Here is a 22,878-nt window from a genome sequence, read left to right on the forward strand (position 1 = left end):
AAAAAGAGATCTATCTATATCTGGTTGAACTTGGAAAAAAAAAACATAATTAATCATTATAGAAAACGTTAATGGCTTATTACACTTCCTTGTGGAGTCCCATTTTCTATTACATGTCTATTTGATATTTCATTTCCTACCCTAAACTGAATATTCCTATTTCCCATAATATCTTTATCCACTTGGAAATGCTTCCTCCTATATTCATCATTTTTAGTTTGATCAGAATACCCTCTTTCCACATCATGTCTTATGCTTTTTTAACATAAAAAAATACCGCTATAACTGATTCTTTATTTATCTGTGCTTTTCTAATTTCATTTTCATCATTAACAATTCTGTTTTTGTCTCAGAACTGGTAGGGTTAGGTTTATATATAATACGTATATATATATATATATATATATATATATATATATATATTACTGACCTTTAGATTTTATCACCACATGTGAACAGATTATCATCGTGTTTTCTGGACACGTCTTTTAGGATTACACAGCAAACGTTTGATCATGGCAATCACCTCCCCACTTGTGTTCTCCTTCACCATCCCGTCATTCATTTTCAATATATGCCAGATGATGTAGGAATTAAAAGACGAGACATGAGCATGTAGTTAAGTCAAGCTTTACTGCAAGCTTAACTCAATAAGTGGGAGCGTGAACACAGAAAGCGAAAGAAACCTTCATGCTGGAGGTTGAACATTACCAAGTGCCTCCAAATTTTACATTTGTATTTGTTTTTTAGAAATTAGAAATTTCATCTTTTCTTCATCTGCGATGGACTGGCGACCTGTCCAGGATGTCCCCCGCCTTTCGCCCAATGTTAGCTGGGATAGGCTCCAGCCCCCCGCGACCCTGTACACAGGATAAGCGGTTGACGATGGATGGATGGATGGATCTTTTCTTCATGCCATTAGTGTTTAATACTGCTTAACACCCAGTGAATTACTGCATTAAGGGCCATTAACAGGTGCTGTACCAGTGATAAAGCATTTATAAGCAGCCATATCACCCTGCAGCTATCACCTGGTTGCCATTTAAAGCTGAGCAGGATTGAACCTGGTCACTACCTGGATGGGAGACCTCTTGGAGAAAAGTATGTTGCTGCAGGAAGTGGTATTAGGGAGGCCAGCAGGGGGTGCTCACCCATTGGTCTATGTGGGTCTTAATGCCCCAGTATAGTGATGGGGATACTATACTGTAAAAAAGCACTGCCATTTGGATGAGACTTTAAACTGAGATCCTGATTTTCTTTGGTCATTAAAAATCCCAGGGTACATCTTGTAAAGAGTAGGGGAATAACCCTGATGTCCTTGCCAAATTCCCCTCCATTGGCCCTTATCTATCATGGCCGCATCATCCAGGTGGATGCAGCACACTGGTGGCTGTTGAGGAGATTCCCCCTATACTATGTAAAGTGCTTTGAGTGCCTAGAAAAATCACTATATAAATATAAGGAATTATTATTCTTAGTTCAGTGCTCTTTGAAGTGAGAGAAAACAATGGTGCTCCAATTTTTTTTTAAACCCACTGCTCGCTCCAGGCAAAATCATGCTGCTCCACTCCTTAACATACTCTGGTCTAAATCCTTGGGGTGCGGTTGTTACTCAAAGATAACAGACCACTAGATGACACCATTGACCAATAAGAATAAAGTATTTCAGAGCGCTGTGTAATAATTTAATATACTGAATTCACTTTATTGTATAACTGGGCTCTTGCAAAGGAAACTTCAGAGAAAATGAATACCTCAGTGGTCAAAATGCTGATGCATGCAGATATTTTATACATACACACACAGGAATGCATATTACTTTGAGGTATAGTGGTGAGAAGACAGGATATTCTTTGTTCATGTAGACTCAGGGATCACAGCGGTATGTCTATGAAGTGCCAGTGAGAGGTCTTGAATTAGTGCTTCTAAACAAGAAACTCTAACACTATATGGAAAATGCTGCTTCTTCACACCGCTTTGGTTTATCATAATGAAAGTTGGTTATGATCGTCACCATGCCACTAGGGTACCAGAGGTACTGGGGTCAATTTGCAATTCCTTAGAAAATAGTCCTGAATAAATTTCCATATTTTCCAGGTACATTCAAGTATAGCTGCAGGCCAGAGATTTCCAAATGTGAGTGGTGTCTCTAAAAGAGGGTGGGGTTGGTTCAGAAGGGGGCGGGGTTACTCCAAAAGCGGGTTGCATCAACTCCAAAAGGGGGCATCACATCCACATAGTGGTGTGGAAAAGAAATCCGATTCTTTTCCACAAACTGGTTCTTTCGGATGGTTCGTTTCAATGAACTGGTTAAAAAAAAACGATTCACTAGTTCATTTACATCATCACGTAATGACGTCACTATATATAATGCTAGTACGCCAGCATCATAGAATACATGCACAAACACATTCAATAAAGCCATATGTAAGGGCAGATTTTAAATTTATTCATTTGGCAGTCGCTTTTATCCAAAGCAGAGGAACACATAAGCGAATCATCTTAAGCAGACAGTGGTATGAAAAAGTGCCATATTACAAAGTTGCACTTGCATCAGAACAGTATTCAAAATAGATTAAAGCACAACAAGAATTGTTTTTTGTTTTAGTGACTGGTTAAGTGCTTATGGAAAAGATGTGTTTTTAGGCATTTTTTGAAGACAGAAGGTGAGTCAGCTTCACGGATGGAGTTGGGAAGGTCATTCCACCAACGTGCTACAATGAAGCCGAAAGTCTGGGAAAATCTTTTGTTGCCTCTTTTTGTTGGTACAACAAGGCAATGTTCCTTAGCTGACCGCAGGCTTCTAGTGCGTGCGTTGCTCTGCAACGATTTTAGGCATGCTTGAGCAGACACAGTGACTGTTCTATATGCCAGCATCAGAGCCGTGAATTTGATACGTGCATCAACCGACAGCCAGTGAAGAGAGACAAGGAGTGGTGTAACATGCACTCTCTTTGGTTCATTAAAGACCAGACGTGCTGCATTCTGGATCATTTGCAGGGGTCTAATTGCACATGCATGGAGGCCTGCAATGACAGCATTACAGTAGTCCAGTCTAGTTATAACAAGTGACTGAACAAGAAGTTGTGTGGCATGTTCAGAGAGGAAGGGTCTTATCTTCCTGATATTGTAGAGTGTAAATCTACATGATCTTGTGGACTTTGAGATGTGGTCTGTGAAATGTACTTTGTTATCCCCTAGATTTCTGACAGTTTTGGAAGGCGTTACAGTAGTTGAACCCAACTGCAAGGTGATGTTGTGCTCAACAGCAGGGTTGGGTGGAAAGACAAGGTGTTCGGTCTTGGCTGGGTTAAGTTGCAGGTGGTGTTCCTTCATCCAGGCCGAGATGTCTGCCAAACAGGCAAAGATTCGAGCAGTCACTGTGGTATTGTTGGGCTGGAAAGACAAGTAGATCTTGATTCAGCTTTCGCCCGTCTCAACGACTCAGTGACAGACAGCAGGGCAGTCTCAGTGGAGTGTCCACTTTTAAAGCCTGACTGATTGTCATCCAGCAGTTGTTCTGTGAGAGATATGCAGAGATTTGATTGAAAACTGCCCTTTCATTTTGCCATGAATGGGATGAGAGAAACTGGCCTGTAGTGTTCTACTTGTGCAGGGTTAAGTGCAGGTATATTCAGTAGCGGGGTTACTTGAGCCTGGTTAAATGTAGTGGGAAAAGTGCCTGTAAGTAGAGATGTGTTCATTATGTGTGTGAGTGCAGTTACGATGGATGGAGAGATGGCCTGGAGAAAGTGAAAAGGAATGGGGTCAAGGGAACAGGTGGTGGGGTGGTTGGAGAGGAGGAGTTTAGAGACCTCAGTGTCAATCAGAGGAGAGAACATAGAGACAGAAGAGTTGCATACAGGAGATGGGTGTTTGACAGGGTGTGGTGCTGAGAATGTATTGCTGATGGTTGTAAACTTATTAGTAAAAAAATTTGACAAAGACATCTGCTGTCAGTGATGTGTCAGGTGGAGGAAGGAGAGGACAGATTGTTGATTATATGAGATATACTTCTAAAAATCTTTGTTTGTGGTCAGCAGATGAAAGAAAGTCATACACATCTGCCATGGCATGAGGGTGAGTTAATGATTAGAGAATTTCCATTTTTGGTTGAATTAACCCTTTAAGTGAATCCGGCATGACAAAGTTCACAATTTTTATCCTTTTATTTTTTTCTCCATCCACATCCAATCTCATTTGTGTAAGAGTCTAGGGCAATGGCGATATCTGCGGTGAGTGGCCGATGAGCACATTGAAACACAAACGGCCTGAGGGGCGTCTATGATCTGCTGTCTGTATGGAAATGGCAAGCTGTTCCTGCCACAACCACTGCGATTGATGATAAGACTAGAGCTGGCGCATGCCTGAAAAAGCTGCCAACTGCTTCTTTTAAGTGAAAAATGCAATTCAAAGTTATGTGCCCTCTCTGAGTATGCTGGGGTTGAGAAAATATATAAGAAACGCAGTTAGAATGATTCGTGAGGCTGTCGTATAGGGCCATTCACTGGATAGTCACTGAGTTTGCCTCCATAGAACTAACATTCCATGAATTTATTCACTCATTGTCTTTTTTCATCATATTTTGAGTGGGTTTCTATGGATTATGTCAACATACATGTGGCCCGGCATTGGCCAGGTGGCCTAAGCTGTCTTTCAACACGCATATGTAACTTCCCCTCCATTTAATGCATATGTAGGTCATAAAAGACCCAGGTAAAATCTGGAAAATTAACTCTCATGATCATTTTATTAGTAATTAAAAAAAAAAAAAGTACGTTTATATCCATTTTATTCAATTCTGAAGAGTTTCAAACAGAATGAAAACAGAGCAGGAGTTTTGACTGACTGTGTAAAAAAAACCAGTATAACAGAAATATGGGGCAATTTCCATGTTTGGTGGTAAATGTGAAATCACTCAACAACTCTACCCACACAAACACATCCAGTACATACACTTCATGGCCAAAAAAAATTTGGATTTGGATTTAAATAAGCAGATACTCAAAGGTGCTATATGAAATATTTTTCCGTACTAAATCATAAAATGACCATAATATGCCATTAGAGAATTAGGAAACATGCTAAGTTGAAATACTGGCTTCTCCAATAACAATGCTACAGCCAGTATATTCTACTTTGAAGTTTCCATTCTGAGCTGGAATTTCTGTTTATGTTTTGGCCTGTGTGATCCCTCCCACTGCCCACTCACCAATAGTATTTCAACCCCGCCGGGTTGCCAGATTTGAACAAGTTTGCAGGCAAAAAACACTGCGTGCTGCAGCCAAGTCTAGTTATGACAAGTGACTGAACAAGAAGTTGTGTGGCATGTTCAAAGAGGAAGGGTCTTATCTTCCTGATATTGTAGAGTGTACATGATATTGCAGTCTTTGAGATGTGTTCTGTGAAATTTAGTTTGTTATCGATGGTTACCCCTAGATTTCTGACTGTTTTGGAAGGCGCTACTGTAGTTGAACCCAGCTCTATGGTGATGTTGTGTTCAAAAGCAGGGTTGGCTGGAAAGACAAGCAGTTCAGTCTTGGCTGGGTTAAGTAGCAGATGGAGTTCCTTAATCCAGGCTGAGATGTCTGCCAATCAGGCAGAGGTTTGAACAGTCACTGTGGAGTTGTTGGGCTGGAAAGTCAAGAAGAGCTGCGTGTCATTGGCGTTAAACAAACTGGATCAGAGATAACAGATTTCACCCGACCAAAAAGCCTCACCATCCATCTAAAAACCACTATGACCAGATGAGTAGTAAATCAAGGATACATTTTAGAGATGCCTTTGGAAGATGGAGACAGCTTAAAGCCCAGAAATCCTTTAAAACAGATGCTGAGTTGGCTAATTTTCTCCTTAACAGGTAAGAACTGAGCGTCACCTAAAATTACCTATCTAATTTATCTCGGCTACTAGCAGGGATGAACATTTTTAGTAAATTCAACATTTGAGTACTCGCATTCATACTCTCTGTTTCATGTGTAGCCTGTTTTCAAGGCAGTGAGACACAGCAGTGTCCTCATTCTGGCAACCTGCATGAGCTTCGAGTCTGGGGCGGGGCGGAGCAGACAACTCTCCAATATTTTGTATTTGGACTGCAGTACTCATTTCAAATGCTTGTTGTCAATATTACATATAGCACCTTTAAGAGCCTGTGATTGGACCATTATTGCAGTGATTATATGTTTCAGCTGGCAACAATACTTTTAACCCTAACTAATGCAGTGTGTAGCTTCTCATTTCTTAAATAACCATGTCAGAATATGGATCTCATGGCCGTGGAAAAGATGTTACTGTGTTTTAGAGGGGGCAATTTATTGGCTTGCATCCAGCAAATCCACTAGATTGCTGAAATCACTGGAATTGCTTTAAGAACTGTCCAATGCATTATTAAAACCTGGAAGGATAGTGGTGAACCATCAGTTTCGCAGAACAAATGTGGTAGGGAAAAAATCATGAATGATAGTGATCGGAGATCACTAAAACGCTTGGTGAAGTCAGATCATAAAAAGTTGACAGTAGAACTCATGGCTATGTTATAGCGAAAGAAAGCATTCCCACATGCACAATGCGATGTGAACTTACAGGATTGGGACTAAACAGATGTGTGGCCACAAGAGGGCTTGTTAGTGTTAGTGTTAGACTTGTTAGTGAGGCTAATCTGAAAAAGATTGGACTGTGGAGCAATGGTAAAAGGTCAGTATCTGGCTCAAATTGTGAAAGAATGATTCAGGGAGCATGAGGAATCATTTTCACAAATGAAGAGTCCTGACCTTAACCCCATTGAAAGCAAAAATGAATGCAAATCTAGATGGAAATAAATGTTGTCATGTTGCATAAGGATGTCGAAACAATGCCACGATGAATGAATGCCGCAATCAAAACTAAAGGCGGTCCAATGAAAATTAGATTATGTGTCTTTTTTTGGGTCAGGCAGTAAGTAGACTGGACTAAGATAAAATGTTTTTTACAAAAACATTTGTGAAAAACTTGTAAAATGACAACCTTATGTACTCCTCCTGTACCAACCTAATGTAAATTTCAGAATGACACTATATTTCTATTTTACTATATATATATATATATATATATATATATATATATATATATATATATATATATATATATATATATATATATATATATATATATATATATATATATATATATATATATATATATATATATATATATATAAACATGAAGATGGTATTTAACACTTACTTACACTTACTTAAATAATACCTTAGAAATGTATAATATTTAAAACAAAATATTCAACTAAATTTCAATACTGAGGAATACCTGGAGTGGCAGATCAAAAGACCACTTCATGTAAAAATGATGTCCTAAAAACTAGACGCAAGGTAATTTTTGACCCATATATGCGTTCTAGGGTGAAGGAATAGTTTGCCTAAAAAATAAAGTTCCCTTGTGTGTTATTCAAAATGGAATAAAAAATTGCACGTTAAGATTGGTCATTGCACATGTGTGAACCAATGAAGTTGGGATGCCATTTTTGAATAATGTCTTAAATTTCAGGTGTTCCTCATGAAAAGATATCATATGGCTTTAGAAAACTTGGAATACAGTATAGCACACAAGTCAAATGGACTACTTTTATGGTGGTTTTTTGGGGTGTTTTTGTCCTTTCTGGAGTTCAACAGACATGGTGACTGTGAAATGTCATTGTTAAAAGAGCTGTGAAAAGATTCTTAAAAAATGTCTACATTTGTGTTCCAATTACAAAAAAACAAAGCATATGGGATTAGAACATGACAGTGTGTAAATAATGACAGAATTTTCATGTTTGGGTGAACTATTTCTATAAGCTAATTTTTTAAAAAACGTAACCCTCATCTTTGGCATTCTAGAGTGCAATTTACAGGGAGAGTTTAAATTTAAAGGGATAGTTCACCCAAAAATAAATATTCTCTCATCATTTACTCACCCGCATGACATCCCAGATGTGTATGAATTTCTTACTTCTGCAGAACACAAATTAAGATTTTTAGAAGAATATTTCAGCTGTGTATGTCCATACAATGCAATGATGACCGTAACTTTGAAGCTAAAAAAGCACATAAATGCAGCATAAAAGTAATCCATACAACTCCAGTGCTTTAATCCATGTCTTCTGAAGCAATCTAATCAGTTTTAGGTGAGAACAGGCCAAAAATGTAACTCCTTTATCTTTGTACACCTTGCAATATCATTTTCTTGGCACGATCATGATCTCAAGTTCTATTACACTTTCTAGTGCAGAGCTGAGATATTCTTTTAAAAACCTCAATTTGTGTAATACAGAAGAAAGAGAGTCATACACTTCTGGGAAGGCATAAGTGATGTGAGTAAGTGATAAGAGAATTTTTATTTTCGGGTGAACTATTTCTTTTAAGTGTGCTGTAAAACTGCTTCCCATTCAAGCGAACACCCTGCTTAGTCAAACAGAAGATTTTAAATTCATCAGTTAATGTTCATCCAGTAGAGCATAAAGCACCACAGCAGATGTTGCTCCTGAAAGCTATCCTTAAATGAACTGTGGCAGCCTTCTTCAATGTGTCACAAAGTGACTGAATTTTACACTTAATGTTAGAGAAGGAAAGGGAATGTTTAAGTTTGCTTGCGTAGGCATATTGATCATCTTCTTTAAATACGCCTGTGCCTATAATGTAAATGAAAGAAAATTGTCTTGGCCCATATTGATTCCGCTGGTTTAATTTCCTCTATGGATCTCCCCTTCTGATTCAAGGCAGAGACAAAGGATCAAGTTCAGCCGACACTCACCCTGCGCTGACTGAGGTGAAAGGCTGAAAAGGTCAACCAACGATTTGTTATAAATTGTTCCTCAAAAGGAAATAGCTTAACGTGTGTTATATGAACTAAGGGTTTGATAGGGCTGTTCTTAACACTTTTGTGTCAAGAACAAAGTTTATAAACACCTTTCACACTGTTCCTCAAACAATGCTATCTTATAACATCAATACACTTAACTAAATGCATTAACGTGTTAACTACAAAAATATTATGATTAATCATTATTAATTAATTGACAGTCCTAATTTATAGTCAACCTGAAGTATTTACATTTCTGCTCAATTGTAAACAATGTATCTTTGCATCTTTATTTTGCAAATAAAATGGATATTGTCAAAAAAAATGGCAGGCAGGTACATTTTCTGATATTTTCCCCCCAAAAGTCTGATCCTTATCCCTAAACTAACCAGACTGATCTCACAGTGAAATTGAAAACTGTAGATTAACTTTTCTTAAACTTAAATTGGTCTGTGCATACCGAAACTCAAAACACTGCCCCCAGTGGCCCAAGAGGCAACTGTCCACAGAGAGGCACCAAAAGCAAGTTGTGAATCAAGTTGTTTTCAGATGTACAGGATGTAATACAGTGAAGAGGAATGCATATTTTATAAACTGTACCCCCAGCCCAAACCCCAAAGCTAACCCTCAGTTGAGTAAAAAGTTAATGTTAGGGGAAAAATTGCAATCTCCGAATCACGCTCGTCACTGATGATGCAAACGCAAATACCTCTTGTTTCAATGCGGAATTCGAACCCGGGTTTTCCAAGCTGCAGATGCAACATGTTTCCGGTTGCACCAAAAGGGAAAGTAAACACTCTTGAGTGGATACAGTAATGTCTGATGGGAAATGGCGCTTTACATTGTGTTGGCATAATGTAGCCGATCCTATGGTACTGGAACTCTAGGAAGCAACATGCCGACTTTCCAAATGATCATGTTAAACTAACCAAGTCTTGTTGACTTGAGTTTTTACACTTTAAAGAAGGAAAATCAAAGAGGTCATGGTTATGATGGAGGCATTTTTCTCCTGCTTCCAAAATTTTAGGCAACACGAAATTTGCTTCACTGAAACTCTGTCCTTAAAAGCAACAGGAAATCAAAATTGTCCATATTTACTATTTAATACACATTCTGGGTGTAATTGTGCAGTATTTGTGCTTATTCCAAATCAAAGAAAATGTTTTCCTTTATAATCTTTAATCAAAATGTAATTACTAGCTCCTCCTCTTAAACGACTTTTACGACTTGCCAACCCCTTCTTTTCAACCACCTGGCTCCATCTTTGTAATGCACATTTTTTTTTAATCCAATCAATTGTGATGGATAAAATGAAGCCCCACACTATATTTCTCTCATCGAATACCCCTTTTCACTCGGATATACTGTAGATCAGATTAGAAGTATAATGGGCTGCGAACAGCATGCACTGTGATTGATCGTAAACAGAGACACGCAACTACAAACCTACAACTGTTTTGTTTTGTGCACATACTGCTATAACTTTTCTGTGTATAAGTAATTCACTGCATCTTACTGTTAGGGGCAAAACACTTATACAATATGATCTTGGGATCATATCAATGAAAAACACTAATGAACTGTAAGTGACATTATTTGACCTGCATCATATCCCCTCAGCAAGATTAATATGTCACCCAGACCTTGATGTGGCTCTTCTGATATATTGTCTGATATTATTGTCTTGTGAATCATTCTGACATACACTCACAGATATCACTTTTTAGCATGCAAGACGTCTCATGTTCTGAGTTAGATAACAGAGCTCTGTAGATAAATATATCTGCAGAATGACAGCTGTCCCCATGCAATGACATCAGCAGAGCACGATGAAGATTAGAACAGTATCAAATATTTATTAAAGGTTTCAGTTTGCATATCTGTAGCCTTCAAGACATATTAAGTATTTAATTGACTCTTGTTACATTATAATACATTACCAGCCAGAAATGTGTAAACATTTTACGTGAATTTCATAAAAATTAAATAATATATATATATATATATATATATATATATATATATATATATATATATATATATATATATATATATATATATATATATTTATTTATTTTATTTTTATTTTATTTTTTTTTAAAGAATGTGATTTTTAGCTCCCACTATCTATTCATATTCATTAAAGAGCATCCCAAGATGTACCTCTTGAAGTTGGATGAGAGAATTTGTTTACCAATGGTAGACTGAGAAAGGTTTCTTTTTGAAAACAGTGATTATCTTTCAATTTTGAAAAAGAGGCAAAACCAAAAAATATTTATTCACTACATAATTCCCATACTTCCATTTTCATTTGAACTTTTGCCAAGGGAAGTTATTTGCTATTGTATAAAAAAAATAAAATAATTTTTAATGTTGAATTAAAAGGAACCTCAGTGTTTGCAAAAAGTGTAACTGGAATTCCAGCACACTGCCTCCTCCAGTAATTCAATCTAGTTGATATTAGATAGTGTTTTAGCTGTCAGTTCAGCTGCACAGAAGGAAGAAAACGCATCATCCTTCACTCCTCTGGTCATTTAAGTAAGTGGTCTAATGTGCTAGCTGCTCTGTCAGCCATAAAGACCTTTTTCTAGCTAACCAAATAAGCATCTCACACTAGACTCACTCACTCACTCACTCACTCACTCACTCACTCCTCACTCACTCACTCACTCACTCACTCACTCACTCACACACTCACTCACACACTCCATGCTCTAATGGAATTTTGATATACTGTACTCGCTTCCTGTCGGTTTTAAATCCCTCTGCATTATGCAGTGTCAATCAATAGCAACCTCTGGATCACTCCATATTTTTGGAACCTTGATTATATGGACTATTTGGAAAAGATAGAATATCAACTTGTACAAATATAAAATTGTTATGTTATCTGTGGAACACAAAAGGAGAAATTTAATTTAATTAGCAAATAAGCACCATAAAAACAGTCCACATGACTACATTTGGCTCCTTTGAAGACATGTGTTGTTTTAGGTTTTACACTTTACATTAATCAAGTTTGGTCAAGGCACACATGAGAACCAACTGATGTCAAACCTGACACAGACATGTCAACATTTTTATAGTCTAGACATCTATGGTCACTATGAGCAATCACTATACAAAAAAGAGCTACAAAAAGATTCTTGAAAAAAAAAAAACAATATTGTTGTTGAACAAGATGATGGTGGATAAATTATGACAGAATTTTAAGGGGAAAATTTGCTTACAGAAGTTTTTTTTTTTTGTAAAACTGTTTGGTTTTACTGTAACTCTCTTTTGCAATTTCACACTCTCTCTCTTACACTCCCTCAGAGATTTCTTTATATGTTTAATTATAAATTTTTATTGAGTGTTAATTTTTCTAATTCATATACAGAGTACATGTAAAGTTGTTGAGAACCATTTTAGGCTAGAAGCTTGGTATGATCTTGTGGAGCGGAGGGGGGCGGGGCCGGTCGGAATATCGCGCGCCCGGTCCCCAATCAGCCTGATGAGGCGCGCGAGGGATAAAGGCGGCCGGTGACGATGGTTCGAGAGAGAGAGAATTACGGACATGTCCGTCATGTGTGTTTGTTTATGTGTTTTTGAGTTTAAGTTTCTCATTAAAATATAATTTATGTTGACAAGCCGGTTCTCGCCTCCTCCTTGCCCATCCTTCAACTGTGTTACATTGGTGCCGAAACCCGGGAAATTATGGAGCAAAGTCGCCCCATAGAGTCCTCCCAGCTGGCAGAAGTCCTCCAATCCCTCGCGACGCTGCACCAAGGCCACCAGCAATCCCTGCTTGAGCTCCGGCAGGACCAAGATCGGCGGTTTTTTGAGATCATGCGGGCTCAGGCAGAGGACCGGCTCGCCATCCGGAGCCTCCTCAGCCAGGAGACGGAGCCGGCCACAGCCGCGACCCCGGACAGCCGCGCTACGCTACCCCCGCCCACGTTACAGAAAATGGGGGCAGCAGATGATCCTGAGGCCTTCCTCGACTTGTTCGAGCGGACGGCCGAAGTCTGGGGCTGGCCGCCCTAACAGTGGGCAGCCCGTCTAATTCCTCTCCTGTCCGGGGAAGCTCAGCTCGCGGCACAACAACTGCCGGCGAAAAATCTCCTGGCTTACACTGACCTGAAGAGGGCCATTCTGCAACGGGTCGGTCGGAGCCCGGAAGAGAATCGCCAGCTCTTCCGGGGCATGAAGCTGGAGAAGTCCGATCGCCCGTTCGCGTTTGCCCAACGGCTCCGGGACGCCTGTCGGCGCTGGCTGCTCGCGGGGGATCACGACGTCGAGGGAGTGATCGACCAGGTGGTACTGGAACAGTTCGTTCAACGGCTGCCTCGGAAGACGGCGGGGTGGGTCCAGTGCCATCGCCCGGCGTCGTTGGAGGAAGCTGTTCGGCTAGCGGAGGACCACTTGGCGGCGATCCCGAGGGCGGACGAGCCCTCTTCTTCTCTCTCTCTCTCTCGAACCATCGTCACCGGCCGCCTTTATCCCTCGCGCGCCTCATCAGGCTGATTGGGGACCGGGCGCTCGATATTCCGACCGGCCCCGCCCCCCTCCGCTCCACAGATCTTATAATTAAATAATTTCTTTAAATAATAATACAAAATATTAAATTAGACTATATGTATGGAAGACTGGGGCTATTTGTCACATACAAAAGTTGTAACAATGGCTATATCTCAGTAACAATAAGATTTGGAGTAAAAAGTCAATTTAAATTAGGACAATTATTGTGAATTATATCCTTTAAACTGTAATTCCAGTATCATTATTTTTGTAAAAGCTGTTGGGTAAACAAGTGAAATATTATGATTGAACCATTCTGGGATATATTATATGTAGTTTTTTTTAAGGTAGTTTTGAATTGCAGAGATTGGGCATTTTTCATAAATGTCAGGTTGGGGACATATTTTTATTGTGGAAAGTTGTCGCATATTCTTCATAAGATAAATTAGATTGATCTTGTTTTAGAAACAACACTGCACAAGATATTTCGTTTTTTCAGAGAATGTATTTTTAACATGTGTATTTTGTCTTACTATACTGGCAGATATTTTAGTCAAAACAAGTGAATAAATCTACCAGTGCTGAAGAAGTAATACAAAGTATTTAGAATATGTTACTGACCTTGAGTAATCTATTGGAATACGTTACAAATGACATTTTACAGCATGTATTCTGTAATCTGTAGTGGAATACATTTCAAAAGTAACCCTCCCAACCCTGCATTTAAGTGTGTTAATTTGAAAAGGCACAAGTACATCAATTGAACAAGCCACAAGTGGATGTTCAATTAATTGATCGAGTTAATTATAGTGATGCGTGCCTATAACATGCTAGTCTACTGGGCCTACTGGTGCGTTATGCAGAACGGACAACAAAACAGTGCCGCGATATGCAGAAAAGGATTTCCAGTCCAGCCCTGTATGTATGGAAACAGTCATGGAAATTAATTGTTCAAAAAGTGTGAGAACCCTGGTTTTATCACTTTCTGAGTATGATTTCTGTTATTATTCTGAATTGTTATTAAAAGCTTTTTGAATGTTTTATAGCTGCTTTATGCAGCAACAGACTGACCTCTGTGCAGCCTGTGATCATGATTTTGACCTTCATTATCATATCATATCCTGGTTGTCTTGACTGTATTGAGCGGGCTAGCATTTGACAGTGCTTCTCCAATAGGTCAGTGCTGAAGTGCAGATGGATTACCATAGTGGAGTGCTATTGATTTCACGGCATTATAATGCCATACCCTGTATGACATTCTGGGCCGTAATTTGACCGTGATGTGGCAGATCAATCAATAGGCCTTAGACGAGATTCCAGTCATGACATCACAACACAACAAATCCCATTTGCCTAGAACTTTAAACAACTTCCTGCAAGTTTTCAGTGAAAATCATACCCATAGCCACTGCAGTCAAGGGGTCAGGGTTTGGCTGGTAGATGCTGCAGCTACTCCACTTTGAGGGCAGAAAGTATCTTTCCCCACTTGTGACCATGGGCATGTATTCAGACATTTGTTTTTATTTTGTTTGGAAACAACAAATTTCAGGATATTATATACTTCCTTTGTGATGTCCTTGGACAACATGCCTGTTCTGTATAGGAGACTCATGAACAGAGATGTTAACCAGTTCCAACCAATGATTCCTTCAAGCCTATAGCTGTCGCTCTACGGTTCCTTATTACCTCACTGAGCATTCTGCGGTGTGCCCTTTGGGTCATCTTGGCATGATGGACACTTCTAAGGAGAGTAGCCACTGCACTAAATCGTCTCCATTTTATAGACAGTTTGTCTGTGGACAGATGAATACCTAAGAACTTCAAGATAACGTTGTAACCCTTTCCAGCTTTATGCAAAGCAATGATTCTTGATCATAGGTCTTCTGAGATCTCTTTTTTTTTTTTTCATGGCATGGCCCATGTCAGCAGATGCATCTTGTGAATAATAAGCTCAAAATGTTGAGTGATTTTTATAAGTCAATGTAGCTCTAACCCACATCTCCAATCGCATTTCATTAATTGGTTGCCAGGTTTGCCAACTCCTGACTCTAACTAGCTTTTGTTGACGTCATTAACCTAGAGGTTCACATACGTTTTCCAACCTAGTCTGTGAATGTTGGAATGATGTGCAATATGTACATGAACAATACAATAATTTGTGAGTTAAAAGTTAAAACAGATCATGTTTGTTCATTAATGTTACTTTGATGAAGTTCAAACCAAATTTATACATAAATGCAGGTAATTCCAAAGGGTTCACATAATTTTTCTTGTCACTGTAACTACATGTTGTACTGCAAAATTCTCACAAGATTCACGTTTAGATTAGGTGTTAGGGTTTAGGGTAAGGGTGGGGTTAGGGTTAGGGTTACGGTTAACAGTGTTACTATAGATGTAATTAAATGCATGTACTTTTAATGTAAGTACAATACAACAACATGTATGTACAAAAGAAGTACATTGTATCAAATGCTTAAGTACATAGTAGTTAAAGACACCTAATAAAAAGTGGGTCCCTAAAGTAGCTGACTGCATTGAGGATATTTAAAGAAGAAGAAAATAATTGTAATTACATTAAAATGCTGTGATTGTAACTGCTGTAGCTATGTGTAGCTTACAGGCATAGGTTATAACACAGAAGTATAAATGGACTCTTGGTACAGAAGTACAGTCCCTCAAAACTGGTTCTTGGTTCTCTTCACAGGAACTTCTACTACATCACGCTGTTGCGGGACCCCGTGTCACGCTACCTGAGTGAGTGGAAGCATGTGCAGCGTGGTGCCACATGGAAGACGGCGCTACACAAGTGCGATGGGCGTCCGCCCACCTCAGACGAGCTTCCGGCCTGCTACAGCAGTGAAGACTGGACCGGCGTGTCTCTAGAGGAGTTTATGATCTGCCCATCAAACTTAGCCAACAACCGCCAGACTCGCATGCTGGCCGATCTCAGTCTGGTAGGCTGCTACAACCTGTCCTCCATGAGTGAAGAACGACGTGCCGAGCTACTTCTGAGCAGCGCCAAGCGCAACCTGCGTCGCATGGCCTTTTTCGGTCTTACTGAGTTTCAACGCAAGACACAGTTCCTTTTTGAGAGGACGTTCGGCTTGCATTTTATCACCGCCTTCACTCAGATTAACGGTACACGGGCAGCTGGGGTCACGGTGGGGGCGTCCACTCTCCGGCGCATAGAAAAATTGAATGCACTGGATGTGCAGCTGTACGAGTATGCACAGGAGCTTTTCTTGCGACGTGTCCAATACTGCCACCAACAGGAGAGGCAGGAGGAGCGGGAGAGGAGGCGAAAAGAACGCAGGAGAATTAAGGAACAAAACGGATCACAGTTTAAAGGACAAGAGGAGGACAAAGGAAATGCAGAATTGGAAATGGAGACAACACAAGGGGGAACAGGTGTGACAGAGGACTATAGTAGTCAGGTGGTGAGGTGGTGATGCCAGTTTGATGTTTTTCTGTTTGATTCCCCTTCAAATCATCTGCGTGTTGTCCTACAGGCCTCCTCATCTTCTGTTTGATTGTCAGTGATTGAGCACAGATCCATCATGGAGCAACTTTGTACCAGCAATTGACCCTTCGCTAACTCTGCCTAATAATGTCTGACCAATCATGCTTGGGCCGCATGAAATGGAGGAAAATTGCTATATATAATTTTTTTACATTTCCAAGTAACATTAGTGAAATTCTGTAAAAAGTATTATCCAGCATTAATGGCAATCAAATGGAAATCTAAACAAAGGGCAGGCGACATGAACTATTTACAAAATACAACCTGGTCTCATAGGATCATGTTACTGTAGCTAAATTTTTGCTAAATTACTTTTAAGTGGCTCATTCTACAATACGTATTGCAGCATATTCCTGGACATTGGTATATTTACATTACATAACCAATTATATTTACAAGCTTATTCAAGCATAGTTAAGTTCCGCGGCAGCTCAACTAATACCGTGTTGCATGTGTAATATGGAGGACCTTGGCATGAATCCAGCGGAGCATGTGAGTTCACACGTGAGCTGCAAGTTTCATAGAAGCATTATAGAATGACATGGTTGCATCAGAAATGACATTTTTCAACTCAGTTTTTATATTACCAGATAGTTTTAGGTTTAAGTTTTAGGGTAGGGATGTTGGTTTTGTTTATTTAAAAGCATTAGAGCATTAAACTGAACAACTTAATCTGTTGTTAATCACACATTTGATTTTTATGACACTATTGGTTATATTTAGATTTAATGTTTAGGTTAGGGATGAAACCACACCTCAAGATGAATTTATCTCTGAATCTCTATTAACTTTACGTATTAATGTGTCGAAGCTCCTCTGAGTTTGCCGGTTTATTCTGTTGTTTTGCTTTTCTCTCTCCCTCATGTCTCATAGGTGGAGCTGGCATGCGCGATCAGTTTTTCCATGGGAACATTGATTGTTCCTGGGGAAGCGCTGATTATGCTGCTGATTAACGTGCCAGCTACACCTGTTCCACTCTGATTGCAATCCTTACTTAATCCTTGTGTGCCCTCATTGTCTTGCTATATTATTGCTTGTGCTGTCAAGCGGCTTACCTTGTTCTCTTTGTCTAGTTGGTGCTGTTTCGTGTATATGTTGGTTGCTTGTCTCTGCCTACATGTTCGGAAGTGTGATTACCTTCCAGTTTGCTGTACGCCTATCCTCGCCGTCCACAAATCGCCATTGGAGGATTCCTCATCTCTGTCCGCATGCTCTCCTTCATCCGGGCTTTGTTCTCTGCTCCACACCATGCTTCAACAGACTGTTCCTATGGATCTTATCCAGACTTCCACAACATATACACCTGTCTACGAACACACTCCTTCTTTGCCCTCTGCAAGCCAACTACGCGCACACAGACTTGTTCATTGCCTCTTGCTACTGCAGCCGCTGCTGGGATTCTAATACTTCGCCAGCACAGTTTATGATGACATTTGTTGTTAATAAATCCTTTGAACTGTTCTTTTGCAATTGGGTCTCTGTCTCACTCTTGCTCTGACAGAATAATCTAGCCAACCATGGACCGAGTGGAGGAATCTACTCTTCACTCTGCCTTCTCGCAGCAAGGAGCTTTGCTAGGGCGTCAACAAGACCAATTCTCCACTTCTAACTGGGCATTGGAGATGATGGCATTGCAGTTTGCTGAACTCACTGTGGTGGTCCACCAACTCCACCCTTCTCCCGATCCCGGTCCCTCTCCTGAAACACCCCCATCAGCATCGACGGTTCACCATGCCCCTTGGCGTCCAGAGGCTTGCATCCTCCCATCAGCTCCGTTCTCAGTTGAGGCGGGTTCCATTAGCGACATTCTGTCTCAATGTTCACTGTTCCCTACAGCCCTCTACGTTTGCCTCTGACACGATGAAGGTCATGTGTGTTATCATGCTCCTCTCCGGAAGGGCTGGTGAATGGGGTACTGCCATGTGGGACAACAGACATCCGTGCTGCACCACTTCTACTCTGAACTTCGCCGAGTGTTTGAGTCACCCTTGTCTTTGGAAATCATTCAGAACAACTGTCCTTTTATCTTATCTGAGGTTGGTAATGCACAACCCACACATTGATTGGACAACTAACACTGTTCTTGCTTGGAGTCTTAATTCTGTTGTCTCCCCTGTCCAGTCTTGTGTTTCGTTGCAGGATGAACTGCTTCCTGGCACCTCTCTTCCTCAGGGATGGCTTTATTATCTCTTGGCTCCCGAGAAGGGAGGCCTTGAACAGGTATATCAATGTTTCTCTCATCCTCTCTTCCTCATCGCCTGCAGGGGTGGGGAGAAGAAGGATGGCTCGCTTAGACTCTGCATAGATTATTGGCGGCTGAAGGACATCACAGTGAATAATTTTCCTTTGCCTTTGATGTCCCCAGCCTTCAAACTTTTGCAGAGGGTGTCCGTCATTACGAAGTTGGACCTACGCAATGCTTATCACCTGGTCCGAATCGGGAAGGATGAGTGGAAGATGGCCTTTAACACTCATAGGGGAAACTTACAATATTTGGTAATGCCTATCGGATAGGTCAACGCCCCTGCCGTCTACCAGGTGCTTGTAAATTATGTGCTTAGAGACATGGTTGATAGTTTTGTGTTGGTTTATCTTGACAATATTCTGATCTTCTCCCCAAATATCCAGGACCATGTACAGCATGTCAGGCAGCCAGCGACTGCTAGATAATCTGCTGTTTATCAAGGAGGAGAAATGCGCTTTTCATGCACAGTCAGTTCCGTTCCTGGGGTTCATCATTTCATCCGAGGGAGTGTGTATGGACTCTGCTAAAGTCAAAGCCATCTCCACCTGGCCAACCCCAAATCCTCGTAAGGCATTGCAGAGGATCCTGGGGTTTGCTAATTTTTATCGGAGGTTACAGCCAACTCGCCGTGCCTTTGACTGGTTTCACCTCTGACTTTTCTTCCACTGGCTTTTGCTGGTCCCCGTGGGCTGAAGCTGGTTCTCAAAGCTAAAGGAGCGGTTCTCTACTGCACCTAATTTGATAACTCCTGAACCTGCTAGTCAGTTCATGGTGGACGTGGATGCATCCAAGGTTGGTGTTGGAGCAGTCCTTTTGCAGCGCTCTTCCTCAAATGGAAAGATGTATCCATGTACGTTCTTTTCGTACCATCACTTGCACCTCCTGTAACCCCCGGCCGGGCTCCTCCAACTGCTGTCTATCCCTTCGAGACCCTGGTCACACATAGCCATGGATTTTGTAACTGGCCTTTCCCTCCTTCCATGGAAACATAGTCGTTTTAACTGTAGTGGACCGGTTCTCGAAGGCAGCACATTTAATTCCCCTCTCCAAATTCCCCTCAGCGAGGGAGACAGTTGTAGCAGTCATAAACCACGTCTTCCGCATTCATGCATCCCGGTTGATGTGGTTCCTTACAGAGTCCCCCAGTTTGTGTCACGTTTTTGGGCAGAGTTCTGTCAACAGCTGGGGGCTACAGTGAGTTTCTCATCTGGGTTTCACGGCCAGATAAAATGGGAAAGCGTAGCAGACTAATCAGGAACTGGAAAAGACCCTGCACTTTAAGGCCTCCCGTAACCAGTCTTCTTGGAGTGGTGTCAAACCGGTGGCTGTCTGCCTCAAATTACCACCTTACCTGCCCTCAAGAAAGCTGGGTCCCAAATTTATTGGGCCGTTTCCCATCGCTAAGGTTATTGGTCCAGTGGTGGTCCGTCTCAAATTACCACCTTACCTCAAATGTATTCATCCCATTTCCACGTCAATATTAAAACCGGTTTTTCATTCCAATTTGCAGGAATATGACTGCGCTCCTTCTTCCGGGCTTTGTTCTCAGCACCACACCACGCTTCAATTGACTCTTCTTACGGATCTGCTCCTGACTTCCACAAAGGATACACCTGTCTATGAACACATCCTCCTTTGCCCTCTGCATGCCCACTATGTGGACACAGACTTGTTCCTTGCCTCGTACTACTGCAACAACTGCTGAGATTCTAATACTTCGCCAGCAGAGTTTATGTTGACATTTTTTGTTTATAAAACCTTTGAAGTGTTCTTCTGCAATTGTGTCTCACTCCCACTCTGACATTAATGTATTAAAATTAGGGCTGTCAATCGGTTAAAATGTTTTATTGAATTAATTACACGATATATTGATAAATTAATGGAATTTATCGCAATTAATCGCATATACAGTGTAATATTTGCTGAGAAACATTTGATTAAATAATGATTAAATAATTATAAATATAAAATATATTATAAATATGACAATTCAGATAATTAAAATGCATTACACTATTCTGGAAGATGAGTAAATCATTAAGAAGACAATACAAAAAGTGGCTTTAGAAGGCAATATATTGTTTATTTTCATATTATTGAACAGAAGCCAATCATTGGCCTACAGTCCACAACAATCAATTTAGCAATTTAATTACTTAATCTGTCCTAGATAGATTTATTATAAGGGCTTATTTTAGGAAGCGTCAGTATACACATGCTTCTCTACGGTTGCATCACATCATGAACACAGCATTTTGAGGTCGCTGTGTCAATTTATAAGGAGTTTGAAACTTAGTAAAACACGTCTTGAGGTTGCCAAATCACATACTGCCTGGATTACAAGTGTATGGTTGCGTAAACAGAGAGTGCAGCAGGTGCTGGATTGCCCTGCCTGCAGTCCTGACCTGTCTCCAAATGAGAATGCATAGTGCATTATGAAGCGCACAAAATGGCAACAAATGCACGTACAATTGCGCAGCTGATCGGTATAATGTATTAATGGGGATAATTCTGCTTGCTAAACTTAACAAACTTGTGTCTTCTGTATCCAAATGTGTTATAAGAAGAAATGGTGATGTTACCCAGTGGTCAACACTCAACTATCCCAACTTTTTTGTAGTGTGTTGCAGTCCTCTGATTTGAAATGAATGTACTTTTTTTTTTTTTTAAAGGTAAAAGATTGAATAATGTGTTGTTGTTGTGCTTTCAATATAGCACAGGGTGAATAGAATTTACAAATCACTAGAAAATCTAATTGTCCATACTGTCCCAATTATTTGGGAATTGGGATTATGCATATGAATAATATCCATAAAATCTTTACCACTTTGAGCATTTTGACTGAAAATCACACTGTTTACAGCAATCTCAAAATCATTTGAAAAGGTAATTCTCTTTTTGTGCAATCAATAGCAGCCAAGGAAAGCAGAGCTTAGCAAAGGGTCAATTGTAATTTTATTCCTTTCAAAATTGTAATTGAAATTGTAATCAAATTTATATTCCACGCATCTCAATAAATATGTCTGTAGAAGTTGTTGTTTTTTCCACTTGTTAGACTTGGCCATGAGAAAACTATCAATAGTTATAACAGATTATATTTCATATGAATATAATGGCCAGTGAAATTATCTAAGAGGAGGAACAGATGAATGTTATTTGAATGCAAACCTTGTGGTTCATCATATTTTTGCAATAATGTGTCTTTCTTTATTTTTATTTTTATGTTTTAGAAAATAATGGTGTGTGTAAGAGGACATGTGAATGCACGGTGGACACTCATACAAAAGGTTTGACTAGACCAATTTGTCTACTTGAAAATGTTAATGTTTACTTGTTTTCTTCAGTTTGTAAAGGAGCCAAGATCATGAGATATTTCAATTTATTAGAATGAGAATGAGGATTGCATGGTCACAACTACAGGTGTAAATGTATTTGTTTTCCAAGTGTACTTAATGAGTCAAATAAAGAAATAGAATATATCTGAAATTAATTAGTATCTGTATTTTGAAATTTCCTTCAAAAAATATTTGGACAGTCTGAGAGTCTGCATTACATTGTAAAGTCAACAATATTATTTAACATGTCTAAATCAACCTGAATACATTAGGTTACACAAACTTAACACGAAGGTTCTTTTTAAAGGAATAGTTCACCCCAAAATGAAAACTCTCTCATCATTTACTCACCCTCATGCCATCCCAGATGTGTATGATTTTTTTCGGCAGCGATGGTGATCTTGCAAAAGTATTGCAAATAATGGAGTATATGACAACTAGCGAAA

General features: G+C 39.9%; 1 protein-coding gene across 2 annotated transcripts in view; it reads left to right on the forward strand.

Annotated features, from left to right (window-relative positions):
* The window catches only part of LOC127653669 (heparan-sulfate 6-O-sulfotransferase 3-B-like), a 48,872-nt gene extending 26,327 nt beyond the window's left edge, over window positions 1-22,545 (forward strand). Inside the window, exons 2-3 of one of the 2 annotated variants that reach the window (XM_052140439.1) lie at window positions 4,711-4,716; window positions 16,037-22,545. In XM_052140439.1, the coding sequence (XP_051996399.1) occupies window positions 4,711-4,716; window positions 16,037-16,781 (751 nt within the window). In that variant the 3' untranslated portion in view covers window positions 16,782-22,545. The remainder of the gene's footprint in view (window positions 1-4,710; window positions 4,717-16,036) is intronic. The other variant, XM_052140438.1, reaches the window with a different exon arrangement.
* The last annotated feature ends 333 nt before the right edge of the window (window positions 22,546-22,878 follow it).

The sequence above is a fragment of the Xyrauchen texanus genome, chromosome 13, assembly GCF_025860055.1.
Source record: "Xyrauchen texanus isolate HMW12.3.18 chromosome 13, RBS_HiC_50CHRs, whole genome shotgun sequence".
NCBI lineage: Eukaryota > Metazoa > Chordata > Actinopteri > Cypriniformes > Catostomidae > Xyrauchen > Xyrauchen texanus.